General features: G+C 36.9%; 3 protein-coding genes across 3 annotated transcripts; all 3 read right to left on the bottom strand.

Annotated features, from left to right (window-relative positions):
- Positions 1–221: 221 nt before the first annotated feature.
- LOC110774844 (uncharacterized) lies at positions 222–3017 on the bottom strand. Its single transcript, XM_056829088.1, has 2 exons — positions 2924–3017; positions 222–1681 (listed from the first exon to the last, which is right to left on the bottom strand). The coding sequence occupies exon 2, from the start codon at positions 1074–1076 to the stop codon at positions 621–623; it is 456 nt and encodes a 151-aa protein (XP_056685066.1). The 5' UTR covers positions 1077–1681; positions 2924–3017; the 3' UTR covers positions 222–620.
- Positions 3018–4017: 1000 nt separating this feature from the next.
- Positions 4018–7282, bottom strand: LOC110774843 (serine/threonine-protein phosphatase 7 long form homolog). The gene is made up of 4 exons (XM_021979431.2): positions 6372–7282; positions 6187–6274; positions 4636–5067; positions 4018–4544 (listed from the first exon to the last, which is right to left on the bottom strand). The coding sequence occupies exons 1-3, from the start codon at positions 7280–7282 to the stop codon at positions 4804–4806; spliced, it is 1263 nt and encodes a 420-aa protein (XP_021835123.2). The 3' UTR covers positions 4018–4544; positions 4636–4803.
- Positions 7283–7393: 111 nt separating this feature from the next.
- LOC130461446 (uncharacterized) lies at positions 7394–9958 on the bottom strand. The gene has a single exon (XM_056829553.1). The coding sequence runs from the start codon at positions 9956–9958 to the stop codon at positions 7394–7396; it is 2565 nt and encodes an 854-aa protein (XP_056685531.1).
- Between the last annotated feature and the right edge of the window lie 7879 nt (positions 9959–17837).

The following is a 17837-nucleotide window of genomic DNA, read 5'->3' as shown; positions in this document are numbered from 1 at the left end:
ATGACCCAAACGGTCATGCCATAATGTAAGCAAATTCTTGTCATCTAACTTCTTGTTAGATATCATATTTATTTCAATTGGCCTTATATCTATACGATGTAGCCCCGAAGAATATGCTGGAAATTTCTCAAAAATATGTTTCTTGCCACATTTTTCTGGCGTGAGGCATAAATATTCCTTTTGATCCACTGTCATTGTTTCTAAATGATAACCATTTTGACGCACATCTTTAAAACTTAAGAGATTTCTTCGAGATTTACTCGAATATAAAGCGTCATTAATAATCAATTTTGTTCCATTTGTGAGCACAATGCAAGCTCTTCCAGATCCTTCTATTAGCTTTGCTGTCCCGGAAATGGTATTGACATTTGCTTGGAACTTTGTCAAATTTGAAAAATGCTTTCTATCTTTTAAGATAGTATGCATTTTTGCACTATCCAGAAGGCATTGACATTGGGAACCAACTTCAGGTAGATTCATATCTTCATAAATAAATATGTAATTAGTTTAGAGAAATGATGATAATAAAAGATTTATTGATTAAGAACTTATAACAAGGTATTCGAAACATACATAAGGAAATACATAGAACAATACATGACATAATTATATGGGGGTATCTATATGTTACTATTATTCCCAAATATCAAATCATTGCCATTGTCAGGGTTATCCACGAAGAAATCAGACACATCAAAGCTTGGCACTGAGCTATTTTCCTCATTTACATAGTTTGCCTCTGCAACTTTTCCTTTGCCTTTTATGGATGCTTGGTATAAATCTACCAAATGTTTGGCAGTACGGCATGTTTTCCCCCAATGGCCAATCATGCCACATCTAAAGCATGTGTCTTTTTCTTTTGAGGGGGTCTGCTTTTGATTTCCTTGTTGATGCCCTTTGTGGTTATTGTTTCTAGGGGCGAGATAACCCCTTCCACGACCATGACCACGGCCACGCCCGCGGTGGTTTCCGCGTCCTCTACCGCGGTGGTTATATCCTCCACGTCCACCTCTGTGAGCAACATTTGCCTCAGGTGGGTTTGACCTTTCAACAACATTTGATTCATTGAATGCCATAGACCCAGTTGGTCTAAGATTATGGTTTTTCAACAGAAGATCATTGTTCTGTTCGGCAACTAATAGTATAGAAATCAGCTCAGAGTATTTCTTAAAGCCCCTCTCTCGGTATTGTTGTTGCAATACAATATTGTTCGCATGAAATGTGGAGAGGTTTTCTCTATCATTTGATCTTCTGTGACCGCTTGATCACAGTATTTCAGCAATGATACAATTTTGAATAGTGTGGAGTTATATTCACTGACAGATTTAAAATCCTGGAACCTCAAATTGGTCCAGTCAAATTGAGCCTTTTGTAGGAGCACCCTTTTATGGTGTCCATATCTTTCTTTAAGGCTATCCCACAACTCTTTGGGATTTTCCACCAACAGATATTCAGTTTTCAGGCTGTCATGTAAATGATGTCTTATAAGGACTCTGGCTTTGGCCTTTTCTGCTCGGTGGCAGTTTTGATTTCTGTAGTGCCTGGAACCAGTATATCTTTTATGGTATGGTCCAGTCCTTGGGCTTTAAATTCATTTGTGCATCAACAGTCCATTCCAGAAAATTGTGCCCAAACAAGTCTAGCACATTGAATTGTCTTTTCATCAAATCTCCCATTTTAACTACAATCAAATAATCATTAAACTTAGTAATCAACATTATAATTAATTGATTAATCATAATCATAATAATTAACTATAATTAAAATGTTGTCTTTTCTTCTCCCCCTTAGTTAATTAATATGAACCGCACATAAATAAATCATGATAGTAACGTTAATTTAAGCAAAAAAATTAAGATGAAAATGACAATAATAATGTTACATTATGGTTAAAAAAAAATTAAAAATGCAACAAAATGCAATACATCAAAATGGAAAATGAAGTACTACAAGAATTATGCATTTTGTTCTTACTTGCCGGAAATAAACAAAAACATAAAAAATGTAGATCTTCATTTGTTTAAAATTATGAAAATCATTAATGCCATAAGAAGGACTACTAAGGCCATCATTAAAACAAAATATTGTTTTAATTTTCTTAAATCTTCCTCGAAGGTCAAGACGTGTGGAGGGTCGGGGTTGCCGGCCGGAAACATGTTTGATCGGAAAAATGGAGGAGGAAAATTTGTGTGGTTTTGGATAAAAGTAAGAAGGAGATAAGATGTTGTGTGGTGAAAATGGGACGGGTAATCCCCCTTTTATAGGGGATAAATCATGATTGTATTATACAATTTGTTACAGTAAACTGGTATATTATAGTCTAAAGAGGTTGATAATTTTAGTATTTACTACCAAAAAAATGGCAGTGTGGATTTGAAAAGAAATAATGGATATATAGAATTAAAGTTGTAAAAGGATATCCCCCGGGATGCAAGCCATAATGGTCCGAGAACCCTAGTCTGTTTAAGAGATCGTGGGTTCGAGAAACAAAAATAAAGATGTAGCTGAAAATAAAGGCTACATCGTTTTTACCAAAAAAAAAATTATTTTATTTTAAGTCTAGTCTATCTATATGCATGTAGGCATGCAAATGAATAGTATATATGTGTAATGATAATGCATGGCTAATATTACTATGCATGCAGGTAGTACGTAAGAGTGCATATATACAACTATACATGAATGAGAAAAAAAAAAAACAACCAAGTGTCATAAATGTAGTACACAAGAATTTTCTTCTTTTACCAAGTTGATCATAAGACCGGTAGTAATGTGAACTCTCTTTGATGATTAAAACGGGTGTTTAGAGTTTCTGATATAGAGGATCCCGAATATGGGCAACTATAGAGCATACTCCTCAAAAACATTTTGTTAAGGATATAACCATTTTTCTAAAAATTTGAGTAACAGGTAAAAAAAATACCTGAGGAAAATTGGTGCTGATAACGTATTGTGAGGTAATAGAAAGAAACCGAATGATTTTACTAACAGATAAAGCAAAACTCAGATATATATATATTCGTATTGAGTTGCTCGGTGAAATTTACAACTTGAATGTAAGTATTTATAGGGAAACTTAGTTACTATTGAAGTATGACACATTTGACTTTTACTACAATAAAACAATGTGAATTGTCATTGATTTGTCAAATATGATGAGCTACCATTGATTGTAGGACATTCACTATATGCACCGTCCTATACCATATTTAACACTTTTTTAATTATTAGAATAATTTGTTCCCTTTTATTCCCTTTTATTCCCTTTTATTCCCTTTTAGTTCAACCCAGTCAACAAACCAACAACTTTAAGGCTCCTTTTGTGTTAAAGAAAAAAAAAATTCAAATGAAAATGATTTTCAAGGCAAAACATAAAGGGAAAATGGTTTTCCTTTGTTTGTTTCGAGCGATTTCCGTCAATATTGCACAAAGATAAGTTAATTCCCAAAATACGTTACTTTTTTTGTTAATTCCCACCATACCGTCCACGTCAGCAAGGGAGAGAGAAAAATAATTTTTTTTTTCCGGTTCAACACTAAACCGCTATCTGAGATAGCGGTTTGATTTAGAACTAAACCGCTATCTCAGAATGCGGTTTATACTACTTAACCGCATTCTGAGATAGCGGTTTAGTTCAAAACCAAACCGCTATCTCAGATAGCGGTTCATAATGCCCCCTGCATCCAAGCTTGCAGTTTCCAGTGTTCAGCCAGAAAATGGGCTGAGATCTTCTGCCAAATAGTCCAACTCCAACAACCTGTAAACAAATCCAAGATCTCCAACAACGTCTATAATCCAACTCCAACGTCTGTAATCCAACTCCAACAACCTCCACAAATCATACCAACCAACCAAACCATAACACTTATGCAACAAAATAGAAGAGTGCAAACAAAAAATTTCCAAAAGTTCAATCGGTCCAATAATGACACATGAGTTTCTAAAAGTTCCAATACTAGCAAAAAGAACAAAAGATTACACAAAATTTCTAATGTAGCTCAAATCTAAGTTCTACGTTGTTTCTTTGAATGCTCAGACGATGAAAATGAGGACTCATCCTCCTCGGCAATTGGCTCGGGACGTTGACTAGGAGAGCAACCCTTTTGTCGCCGGTAAGTGAGAAGCTGCAAAGGAGGAGATGAAATAACTTGTGATGCTGGCGGAGATACAGGAGGAGTAAGAGGTGGAGGGCGTGGAGAAGGTGGTGGTGGAGGGCGTGGAGAAGGTGGTGGTGGAGGGTGTGGAGAAGTAAGTTCTAGAGGGCGTAGAGGAGGAGTAAGTGGTGGAGGGCGTGCACGTGGTGGTCGAAAACCACGCCCTCGAGAAACATGTGAGGTGGAGGTGTCGGGTGTACACTGAGACGAGGCTAAATCATATTGTTGGAGGATATGTTCTTGCCCCACTCTTGATAAGGTCTCAATGCAAGAAGAACTCAAATTGCGTAACGTATCAAGAGTGAGAGGAAGGGCCAAACTGGGAGGTAACTCTAACGCAGAATCCACAGCTCGAGTGCATCTTGAGGCAAGATCAGCCAATGCATGTGACTACAAAAAAGAATGTGAAACAATAATTAGAATTCAACATTAGTTATGAATATAAACATTATACATGAAAATGGAACAAGGATTAATTTACCAAAATAATATCAGAGGAAGACGGCTGATAATGAGTGGTGGGGGGTGATCGTGTAACAGGAGTAATGAGGAGTCTCGTGATGCTACAATACCAATCCATATACTCCTTCATCCTCTCACGATGACCGGCAAAAGGAGTGCCTTGAACAATCCGACTCTCACGATCACGCTACTCCTCCACATATTTGCGATGCATCTCTTCAAACTTCTTGTTTTTATGCCGTCGATCCACATAATGAAGATCAACACTCGTGTCACACGCAACGGGAACTGACTGTTCCAATCCAAACTGACGCATCACTCGATTTGGGTAGTGGTACTCAACAATGTCAAAGCAAATCAACGGTACAACTGAGCGCCATATATCTCTATCACATCTACAAATCTCGGGTAGTAAACCAAGTACCGTCTCTGAATATGGCTGCCAAGTCATCTACAATAAGTAAAAAGTGAGTATTTAGGCAATTTTAGGTGAAATTAAGCAATTTTAGGCTATTTTGGACAATTCTAGGTGAATTTAAGCCTTTAGGTGTGATTTTAAGCTATTATAGACTATGTTAGGTGAACTTAAGCGTGTTTAGGTGTATTTAGGCTATTTTTGGTGGATTTAGGCTAATTAAGGTGAATTGAAGCTATTTAAGGCGATTTTAGGCCATTTTAGGCGAACTTAAGCCTTTTTAGGCAATCTTTGGTGAATTTAAGCTATTATATGCCATTTTAGGTGAATTTAAGCTATTTTAGCCTATTTTAGGTGAATCCAAGCTATTCTAGACTATGTTAGGTGAATTTAAGCTAGTTTAGGCCTTTTTATGCTATGTTTGGTGGATTTAGGCTAATTAAGGTGAATTGAAGCTATTTTATGCGATTTTAGCCTTTTTAGGCAATTTTTGGTGAATTAAGGGAATTTTTAGACAATTTTTGGTGAATGTAGGCTATTTAAGACAAAAATAGCACAAATTTACCTAAATTAACCTAAATTAACATAACTTTATCTAAGTAGAATCGAGGGAGCTCAAATTGACGTTCGTTGACTTAATTGACCTAAGTTGACCTAACTAGTTGAATTAATCACAATTTAGACCAAAGTTGACCAATGTTGACTTAAATTGACCGAAGTTGACCTAACTAGTTGAATTTAGGCAATTTTAGTTGAATTTAGGTCAATTTATGCTATATTAGTTGAATTTAGGTCATTTTATGGTTTTTTAGTTGAATTAATCACAATTTAGACCAAAGTTTACCAAAGTTGACTTAAATTGACCAAAGTTGACCTAACTAATTGAATTTAGGCTATTTTAGTTGAATTTAGGTCAATTTATGCTATTTTAGTTGAATTTAGGTCATTTTATGCTTTTAACTTGAATTAATCACAATTTAGACCAAAGTTGACTTAAATTGACAATTTAGACCAAAGTTGACTTAAATTGACAATTTAGACCAAAGTTGAACTAGTTGACTTTAATGCACCTACATTGACAAAAATTGACCAAAGTTGACCTAACTTGAAACAAAAGAAGCATTTGAGTAATTAGTAAGGTGAGATATTAAATACCTGTGTCTCCTTTTGATGGTCAAGTGCATCCCTAAAGAAAGAGAGTCCACTAGCTGTATGGCCACATGAAAAGTGAACCCTAAGCCAACTAACAAAACAAGTAAAGTAAAGTGTTAGTAAAGTAAAGTGTTAACAAATTACTTGATTTATCGAAGTAGTAATGAGTAGTTAAACAAATAAGTTACCTGCATGCTAAGGGGTCCACTCCACGCTGATGCTGAGTACCAAGAATAGATGGATCGTCGACCTCAATAGGATGCTCTGGGTCAGGAGGTGGAGCATCGCGAACTCTCGAAATCCTCGGACGACCAATGTGAATATGCTCCCATGACCATAACTGCAGAAGTATAAGTGGACCACCAATGTCACGGGATCGTCTACGAGCGGCTCGACACATCTGTCGATACAAATAAGCAAGGGTCGCACTCCCCCAGCTGTATGTCCCAGCTCTACGCAAGTCGCGAATCAATGGCAAGTAGACGAGCTGCACGGCATCACCGCTCTTATCAGCAAACAAAATGGACCCCATAAGTGCAAGAATATATGCTCGGCTAAACCTCTCATAAACAATATCAGCAGCGTCATCAGGGGGGCCCTGACTGAAGTGTCGCCTCAACCAAGTCATCCTCAATGATGAACCCTGGAGAACAGGTTTTCCATCATCACCAGGCTCTGGTCGTATCCCTAACAACTCCTCGACTAAAGCTGACCACACCCCAGTACCATCCCCTGTGACAGGAGCCCCATGAACTCTGAGCCCCAACAAAACAGCGACATCCTGCAGAGTAATAGTAGCCTCACCAACAGCCAAATGAAAAGTGTGCGTCTCCTGTCTCCATCTCTCAATCAATGCTGTGATCAAAGACCTATCTAAGGCTAATCCACCACCAACCAATCTATGTACACCATAGAACCCTGCTAATCTAACAAACTCCAAGACTCGATCATGTATCACCCACTCTCCTAAACCAAGCACGTGCTCCCGACACGTCAAAAGCCTGTCCATACCCCCTCCCCAAACATCCTCACTCCTATGCTCCGTCTGCAACGTCAAAACCGAAGTATCACGTGGGCCGGGATGGATCGTCGGCTCCATGAGACCTGAAAAAGAAGTTTATTAGAAATCGTAAAATCACACGTCAAAAGAAATATATGCACAAAAATTAAACTTAGAATCACACATCAAGAGAAACATAAACTGAGTTTATTACCCCGATGATCCAACACCACCGCTAGCTGCACAAGTTTTCTTATTATGCCCTTGACGTCGACAAATGCTACATGATTTTACATTGACACTGCGTCGAGCACTCGAATCCATCTCATTAGGGTATCGAGACGACTTTGGGCGTCCCACACCACGCCGTTTACTAGCATCAGCAACTATTCTCACCCCAGTATAATGAGGCCAATAGGGAACATCAGGAAGTGGATGAAAGCTCTTCAAGTATGTTTGCTTATACTCGACAGTGGTAAAGAAAGGATCAACGAAAGCAGCATAAGATAAGCTGCGAGAACGACAAACCGCAAGCACATGGGAGCATGGCAACTTGTAGATTTTTAATTTCTCACAAGTGCAAGTTTTGGCTACAAGGTTAACAGTGTGTACGTTACCACCTTTACCTGAAGCCCTGCCTCCTCGTCCAGTTGTAACCTCAAATAGCCCCATCCCATGATCAAAGGCTTGGACCTCGTGAGCACCAGATTTTGCCATGTTCATTTCAATTGTTGTTGTGGCCTTCTCAACGAAATCGTGGCCTTCTTCAATTCTCCTTTTACCCCAACCTCGTCTTATAACAAAGTAGGAGTTCACTCGGTAAAACGTCATCCGAACAAGGGCGGTTATCGGAAAACAACGAGCACCTTTCATCACCCCATTAAAAGCTTCGGACATGTTTGTGGTTTTCACGCCATATCTAAAACCACCATCATGGTGGATCGACCACCGATGAGAAGAAATATCCATCAAGTACTTATGAGCTTCAACATTCAATTCACCAATTCTTCCCAAGTAGTAATCAAACTTCTTTCTTTGACGAGCATCTGCGGCTTTTCCGAAAAGGTTCTTCACATAAGCATTCTTGAACTGAGTGTTGACATTAGAGGCAAGGTGACGAGTACAAAATCGATGGTGGGCACGCGGCTCCTCCCACCCACTATTGACCTCATTCATTGTTTGCAAAATCCCTGCATGTCTATCAGAAATGACACATAAACCTTCCCTCTGAGTAACTAAATGCCGAATGCATTTCATGAACCATTTCCAACTCTCACCATTTTCACTTTCAACAATAGCAAAAGCAAGAGGGAACAATTGAGAATTCGCATCTGTACCCATGGCTATGAGTAACGTGCCCTTGTACTTACCATACAAATGAGTTCCATCTATGGTGATTAGGGGTCGACAGTGCTTAAAACCATCGATGGAAGGCTTGAATGCCCAAAACACTCTAAAAAAAATGTGAACAGAAGGATCTTCATTAGAAGCCAAGGTACACCATTCCACGACGGTTCCTGGATTAGATTCTTTCAATGCTTGCATGTACCTAGGCAACTCTTCGTAAGATTGCTCCCAATCACCAAAAATGCTTGCAACAGCCTTTTGTTTCGCTGACCAAGCTCTCTTGTAAGTGATGGTATACTTAAACTTGACTTTCACCGCTTGCACAATAACACGGATTTTCAAAGAAGGATCGGCACGAATAAGATCTTTTATCTCATTGCATACAAAATCAGAGGAGAGAAGAGGATGATCGATTGAGTTTATGTCACCCAAACAATTACTTGCATGGGGGCCATTATACCTCACAATTCTGAATGAAGCAAGACAAAGATCCTTGATTGCACGTATCCTCCATGAGCATTTGCATGAACTCTTTCTTTTACACTCAACTACGTATTTTGTGGGCTCACTCTCCAACACCTTAAATGAATGATTTTTAGCTATGGAATAACCTTTGACTATGTCTTTCAATTGTGCCAAAGAATCAAACTCTTGCCCAATAGCAAATTCACCATCGAAAGAGTGGTTGTTGGACCAAGTCCTCCAAGAATCAAGCAAAATCGGATCCAACTCTGCAACATTGTTGAAAATTTGAGATGGAGCGCTTTCTCTTATAGCTTTGTCATTAGCATCTTGTGTATCTTCATCTTCATCAACATCACTATCCACCCCAACCGCTTCATCTCCAAAAAAATCAACACATATTTGATCTAGAGAATCGAAAAGTATCATAGATGGATCACCATTTGTAGCTTCTACATGTGGTGTTTGAGTTGGAGAAGTGAGCTCTGAAATGTGTTCACTAGCATATTGTTCATCCGTAAGCATTCTTGTGAATGAACCCGTTAACCCACTTTGATTTGTCAAGGGCAAGTAGGGAAATGGACTCGCCCATGAATCCATTTCATGAAAGGATTCCAAGTGGGATTGAGTTTCGGGTTGCTTTGGAAGTTGCTCGATGAACAATTGCATTGTGGTTGATTGTGTTTGAGACATAGCAATCAACATTGCTTTTAAAGAATTGTCATCATCCAACGGAATGGCTTCATATGAACCGGACATCATTGGATACCTCATTAGTAGCTTCAACTCCACATATCTCGAGTCACATCTCATAAGATCATAAACCTTACTCAAAACCTCATCATAACTCATTTGACAATTGACAAACCCAAATTTTCGCTCTCCTCCTTTATATGTAACATCACCGCTACTTTGCAAAATTTCCCCTCCCCAATGACAATAAATAGGATAGTCTGGCAACTCCATATTCTAAACAAAAAATAATATGATTAATAATATGAAATCCCTAATTTGGGCCATCATAATCTGATTTCAATTCAATTGAACTTGAAAAATTGAAGACTAAAATTCCAAATTGAAAAACTCAAGAGCTTAAAACGAATCAAAGATCAGAAATAATTCAAAAAAATAAAAATCACAGCATAATCACTTTAAAATAATATAATTCATAACATCGCTATCTCAAATAGCGGTTAGATATACGTTAACAATAAAAAAAATTACAATTAATTCAGGGTAATCATATCATAAACTCATCAATCAAACATAAGCATGATCTTCCTAATAACATCATCAAACAAACCTAAACATAGCAACGATTATTACTGAATTAATAATTAGCTTCAAATATATTAATTCAAAAAAAAATTAGGGCTTACCTGATTTCGAACCACCGACGACCGGTGGTGGGTGAGAAAGAAGCTCGACGGCTTTGGTGGCTGATGAGGAGGCTCGACGGCTAGTGGTGGTGAGGAAGAGGTCCGACAGCCGGCAAGGGCTGATGAACAATTTCGAAACGGAGGAACGATGGAGAAGGGTGAGAAAGAGACTCGAGAATCCGTTGTGGGTGAGGAGGCTCGACGCGACGGCCGGAGGTAGGGCGAGGAATGAGGTCGGCTAACGGCGAGCCGGCCGGTGGAGAGAGAAACAGGGACGACGGCGGGTTAACCGCAGGACGACGGAGACAGAGAGAGAGACGCAGAACAAAGCGGGGTTTTTTTTGTGCTTTTGATTTTTTGAATTTGCTTCCTGGAGGTAAGTGATAAGTGGTAAACCGCTATCTGAGATAGCGGTTCATTAAACAGGAACCGCTATCTGAGATGGCGGTTCATTAAACAGGAACCGCTAACTTAGATAGCGGTTAACCCCCATGAACCGCTATCTCAGATAGCGGTTTTGCGGTGCTTATTTAAAAAAAAAAAAGACCGGTTCACTATGCTGACGTGGACGGTATGGTGGGAATTAACAAAAAAAGTAACGTATTTTGGGAATTAACTTATCTTTGTGCATTATTGACGGAAATCGCTCGTTTGTTTCCTTACAAGAAAAAATTATAAAGAAAAAGAACATAGAAGTGGAAATGAGAAGATAGGAAAGGAAATGTAAGGAATTAGAGTGAAAAATGTGCCATTATTTCTTCTCAAAAGGAAAGTTGGTTTTCCTCTATATATAGAAAGTTTTTTTTTCAGCTTTTTGAAAAAAAATTCCACCCTTAACAAAACAAACAAAGGAAAATGAACGAGGTCTCTTCCCAGTAAAACACGGCGTGTTTGAATTCTCATCGCTCGTGCATCTTTTCGTTCATCAGGCTAGCGTAGTCGCCGACATAAGGATCCTAAATCACATTGAATCTAACCTCCCTAAAACCATGGCTATAACAAAATGACAAACCCCACGTTAAAATATTAATGGAGTGGTGTGAATTAATCTAAGGTACTTAATTAAGCTAGTTAATTAGGTGCTCTATGGCTCTACATATAGCTTTAGGGTTGGGTTGTCCACTAATTAATCAATTAACTTTTTATAAGTGAGGTAATCAATTAATTAAGTTATTCCTTAATAACTACGGAGTATATGCTCTGCTCCCAAAAAGGGACACATGTGTTAATGTCAATGGACATTTGACTGTACCCTATAAAGGCTATACCCCTAATTTGTAGGGTTTGTTAACCCTAAATGGAATAACTTACTTATGAAGCAGCTGTAAGACAAATCCCTTTACAATTGTACCTCATTAAAAATACTAATTAGTCTCATGCAATTAGAAAATAATAATAACTTTATTATAACAACATATGATTGATTATAATAAATGTAAATATACAAATAATAATGTTAAAGATTGTTGTGATGGGAGGAAGGGGCAGGTTGGACGCATGGGAGCATGTATCACGAAACTATGACTAGGTACTTTTCAAACTTTATTCTTCCTTTTTTATGTACTTTTCCAACTTTTTTATATTCTCAACAAATGCAAAGAATTCCACTCTAATTTGGCATAATCATAGTCGTTATGGACGAGATCAGATCCAACTCTTTCATATCGTTGTATGATTCAGTATTCCAAGTGCGATGGAGTCTTTCGTTTTGTTTTCGGAGTTTTGAAATAAATCCAATGCAATTTATTGTAAACGTATAATTAAATTACAAACTTTTTTATAAGGCGGTTTTACACAAAAGACCACTTTGGTATCATATAAGTTAAGCAATGGAACCAATTAGTTAAGCACTTGAACTAATTAGTTAAGCATTGAAACCAATTAGTTAAGCAAAAGAATTAATTAGTTAAGCAAATGAATTAATTAGTTAAGCAATGTAACCACTTAGTTAAGAAATTGAACCAATTAGTTAAGCAACCAAAGTGGTCTTTCCGGTAAGGCGGTCTTACACAAAAGTTGCCGTAATTAAATTAACTTCAACAATTTTTTAATTCCTTCCTTTAATTTTATTTTCACGTTTGAGTTTAACACAAATCTAATCTAATCTAATATACATATATAAAGGAGGCATATTTGCTGAAAGATTAGAGCGCCACCTAGGATTACTAATGGTTTCGGCAAATGAAAAATAAGATTTCTAATTTCTTTTTGAATTAAAAAAACCAAGTGCCACGTATATAATTAATTAGGTGCCACGTAGATATTTTAATTAATTAGTTACTAATATATACAACTCCATCGAAAATCAAACACCCTAATAATTAAAAAATAATTGATTGTCACGTAGATAATTAATTAGGTGCCACGTAAATATTTTAATTAATTAATTAATTACTAATATATAGAACTCCATCTAAAATCAAACACTCTAATAGTTAAAAAATGATTCTAAAATAACATTCATCCAAAATCAAACAATAATCTAAAATAAAATAAATAAAATAAAATTCAATTTAAAATCAAACATTAATCCAATATTAGAGCGCCACGTAGAAAAATCTAATGGTTTCGGCCAATGAAAAATAAGATTTAAAAATTAATATTGAATTAAAAAATTCGAGTGCTACGTAAAGAAATGATTAAGTGTCACGTAGATATTTTTTATTAATTAATAATTAATATTACGCATATACAATTTCATCCAAAAACAAACACTCTCATAATAAAAAGAAAATCGAAAATGAAATTCAATGCAAAATCAGAAACTAATCTAATCTAATATATAAAAGTGGTATATACATAGGATTTTTATTTAAACATAACAATTTAATAGAATCCGTGCATCGCGCGGGCTAAAATCCAGTATTAATTATATGAGGTCAAGTTGGAAGAAAAAGTATATAAGAGACAAAGATTAAAATTGAAAAAGGAAAACTTTTATGGGTGGATAAAAATAATAATATTATAGAAATAATATTTAAATATAGCAAATCAATTTATATGAGAAAGTAATAATGCTCAAATAATGAACTTTTGTCATCACTAAAATTGTAGACTTGTAGTAGTGAACTAGTGATTAATTTCATTGGTTGGTGGGGTATAAAGCTCCTCTACACTCATCACCTTTTCTCTATATTGACCCTTCACTACTATCGATTACTGAAAATCCACGTTATTATTCAATAATGAGATATGAAACGAAAATCGGGAAATGCATTCATTGAAGTAGGCAATAGGCGAGAAGGTTAGAGTTAGTAAAGATTTTAGGTTGGGCTACGGAAGTATTCCATTCGGAAGTAATAGTCCCCATCCGTCTCACATATGAAATATTTTCACTATCCTGAAAAAAATTATATACTTATTTTGGTAAGAAAAAAAACTATATACAAAGTATATTGTTGTATATTTTATGTTTGTATATTGTATATGTAGTACTATTTCCGTTCAGCAATACATGCATCGTTTTACATTTGGGCACTATTCAATTATTCATCAACCAAGTTTGACAATCATTCTTTTACCATTATGTTAGAACAAACATAGTCAAGTGCAATAATAATCACTCACGGATTAAGTTCCTTTTATGGTATCACGAGCCTCTCAACTCTAGTCGTGACCTTCCTCTCCTCTTCTCCCTCACTCTCTGCCGCCGACCACCTTCATTCTCCATCACCATGGTTGACACAGACAAGCCCGCCTCTTCCTTTCACCCTGCCCTTGTAACACCCCGACAATTCTCTCTTTTCTAAAATAACCTTTTTATATAAAACGTAGAGAATTATCAAGGCATTATCGCCCGTGTGAAAACGTAACGGCTTATTCAGAATTTTACAGCGGAAAACATAAAACTAACTTCAGGTTTATAAATAATCGATTACATAGATAATCCCAAAACCAATCAACGAAAATAAGATCAACTAACAAGTTTAAAGTCCAATTAAACAAACCCAAGTCAACTTAGCAAATCAAAACTAAATACAAGCTCTCTATTCCCGATCCCAATGATGCAACATCTTCAAACCTGCGGATGGACAATGCTTATTGATCCTTAGAGACTGCTCACCAAAGATTGGGTCATCACAGGATCAATAAGGCATAGCCATGATCAACATGCACAAGCAAAAGCACGTAATCAGCAAAGCTGAGTACTACATAATAAATCAATAATAATCCTAACATGATTCTATTAAACGAACAATCCTAACATGATGCTAATGAAACATAAGTAAGGGCAAACAACACATATTAATTTGAATACCACACTTGACTAGACTAGGCTAGACTGGACTAGACTTTTATAACAATAACATTATTTTAATTGAAATAGTCAATGGACCGAGTTGCTACTAGAAACTTCTTCTTCTTCACTAAGGAAGACGAGGTACGGGCGCGACTCTGTAAACCCCAATGACCTGCGATATCGAGGGACTTTTAAATAAAAATAGAACCGGTGATCAATCCGGCCCCAGAAAAAAGCCATAGGCTACCCATGACCCCAACTCCTGATTGTCCGTCACTTTAGACGTGCACAGTCTAAAGCTATTGCTACTCATTTTCACTTTACATGACTTAACTTTTAATACTTGGTTATGACTCATCAAACATAAATATTATATTCAACAAATAAACACAACTTCTTTTATCTTTGAATTAAACAAGTGATCACAACGTTTAACCAAGAGCCAATCCCAACTATTTTAATCCTTCCTTTATCCATATTTAAAAACCTTTATTAGGTAAAAGGTTCAACTACCAAACAAGGTCCTTAGCCCTTATAAAGTAGTGAAAATCTAAAGAGGAACAACGATCAATAAAGATCTAAACCAATATTAAATAGTATAAAGTTCCCCAAAACCAACATGCTTGCATCAATATTCCATGCTAACATGATTCAATTCTTATAAATAAAGTTCTATGCTCAACGCATTAATTCAACGACATTGAACATGAAATTCCAACATAAACAAGTTCATAAATATATTCATCATATTCTCAATACAACACACATCCAAGCACACATGTATGTACGTACCTTGTGTAAACAAACTGATAGGCCACTTTAACGAATTCAAAAGTCGCCTACAAAGAATTCTCCGCCTAAAATAATCAAGAAACGTACCCAAATCAATTCCTAATAATTTACAGCAACACTAACGTACTCTAAACACATCCTAAACATATTTAGAACATTCCCCAATATCGAAACTTAATTAATTAACTTCCTAGAATAGTTATTAATTCCCTAACGATCCCTAATTATCATAAACTCCAACAAACGTTCCTTTTTAAATTTCCAGCAATATAAAATAATTCAAAACTTGCTCAAAATATATTCAACATCCTTAAGATCATAAAATAATAACTTTAATAGGTATAATCATTCTATTATGATTTTAAACATAATAAAACCTTAAAAATTCATGCTTTAATAGTTTAAAATACTTATTTAACCAAATTAATAAATCTGGAAATTAAATTTGTTACTTAAACATAATATAAAATCTGAAAATATACTTTAATCATAATAACTTGTAATTTATATTCAATAAACACGAATTAAATCACTAAACTAATTTAAAACCCTAACTTACATATTAATCAACCACAACTGAAATTAATTAATTTACAACATCAATATCAAATCTGAAAATTATAATTTAACTATAAAGATTAATAATTTAATTCAAGAAACATAATTTAAAATCAATAAACTTAAATCAAAATATTTAAATAACTTAGGGTTTAAGAAATAACCAAAACAAGAAGGGGAGGAGAGGGACTGCCGGCGAGCAGGGCACGACAGCGGCAGGTTTGGTCGGTGGTGGTGCGGCGCAGCTTCGGGCTGCGACGCGGGGGCTGCTCGGTGGTCGCGAAACAGAAGCAGAAACGGGGTGAGAAAGCAAGGAAAACGAAAGAGGAAGATAGAAGGAGAGGAGATTACCCGACACAGGAGGAGGAGCGACGGTGGTCGGGTGGAAGCGACTGGTGGCGCAGGGAGGTGGTGCGACGGCTGATGGTGGTGGCTAGGGCAGCAAGGAGTTTGAGGGTTGAAGGTATTCACGTGAAATAGGAAGGGACAAGGGGTTTTGGTGTTATTTTGTTTTTACGTGAAATAGAAAAGGGAGTTTTTGGGTTTTTATTTTGGGCTTTTCCCATGTGGGCTAGGATTAGGATTTGGGTTTTAGTGTTTGAGTCAAAATCGAATAGGATTGTTTTTCCGAATTCAACGAGTTTTCCTAATTCAAATTCTTTTCAACATAAAATTCTAAAATTATTCTTGATTGCAAAAATCGTTAAAATATTTAGAATATATTTAAATAAAATTAAATATACATTAAATACATAAATATAATAAAGTTCAAAAATCGTTAAATATTTAGAACGTACTTAAAATAAAATAAATATACGTTAATTATATATTTATTACTAAAATTCATAAATTCTATTTTAATATAAATAATATACATTAAAATATATTAATAAAATTTATAAATTTACGGGGGATTACAGCCCTGGCTGTCAACAACATCAGAAACTTCATTCCAATCACTTTGGAATTGGAGAATGCTCAATACATCTCGTGGGCTGAACTCTTCAACATTCATGCCACTGCATATGAAGTCATGGACCATATCCTCACTCCTTCCCTTGATGCCCCAGCCGCATCTTCTACCATTGACAAAGCCCTCTGGGAACGTCTCGACGCCATTGTCCTTCAATGGATATATGGCACCATCTCCAATGACCTCTTGAACACTATTCTTGAATCGGGTTCTACGGCAAAACAAGCCTGGGAACGCTTAGAGAACATATTCCAGGACAATAAAAGTTCTCATGCTGTGGCTCTTGAAAGACAATTCTCTCATGTCTCCTTGTGTAACTTTCCCAACGTTACATCCTACTGCCAAAAGCTAAAGATGCTTGCTGATCAACTCAAGAATGTCGGGGCTCCGGTGACGGAACAACGGATTGTTCTACAGATGGTGGCAGGTCTCACGGACGAGTACAAGAATATGGGCTCCATCATCAAACACACAGACCCTCTTCCAGATTTCACCAAAGCCCGTTCGATGCTTGTTTTGGAGGAGGACGGTATGGAGAACAATCCCGTCAATAATACAGCCATGGTCGCAGCCCATCACCCGCATCAACCGCACCACCCTAATGGGGATGATGATGATCATAGCCCTCCCGCAACCGTTAATCATGGTCGTGGCAACAAAAATTCAAACCGTGGTAACAACTACAAGGGAAAGGGTCGCGGAAAGGGACAGTATCACATCGGTAAGGGCCGCGGTGGTGGCGGCGGTGGCCGTGGCAACCACCAGCCACAGCCACAACAACCCAACGTCGGCTGGCAACCCACGTCATGGCAGCAGCAATATTACTATCCTCAATCATGGACTGCAGGTCCCTGCCCATACCCAACCACTGGATGGGCCAGGCCCACACTCCCTGCTCGCGGC

Source organism: Spinacia oleracea, chromosome 5 (assembly GCF_020520425.1).
Source record: "Spinacia oleracea cultivar Varoflay chromosome 5, BTI_SOV_V1, whole genome shotgun sequence".
Classification (NCBI taxonomy): Eukaryota; Viridiplantae; Streptophyta; class Magnoliopsida; order Caryophyllales; family Amaranthaceae; genus Spinacia; species Spinacia oleracea.
This window is presented reverse-complemented; position numbering and strand designations above follow the sequence as displayed.

Bases quoted from the DNA above. Each gene is read 5' to 3' on its own strand.
- LOC110774844 (XM_056829088.1), bottom strand. From the start codon at position 1,076: ATGGCATTCAATGAATCAAATGTTGTTGAAAGGTCAAACCCACCTGAG.
- LOC110774843 (XM_021979431.2), bottom strand. From the start codon at position 7,282: ATGGAGCCGACGATCCATCCCGGCCCACGTGATACTTCGGTTTTGACG. The intron at 6,275-6,371 runs GTAACTTATTTG...TTGTTTTGTTAG, and splicing joins GTGGACCCCTTAGCATGCAG to TTGGCTTAGGGTTCACTTTT. The intron at 5,068-6,186 runs GTATTTAATATC...TACTTATTGTAG, and splicing joins ACCATCAAAAGGAGACACAG to ATGACTTGGCAGCCATATTC.
- LOC130461446 (XM_056829553.1), bottom strand. From the start codon at position 9,958: ATGGAGTTGCCAGACTATCCTATTTATTGTCATTGGGGAGGGGAAATT.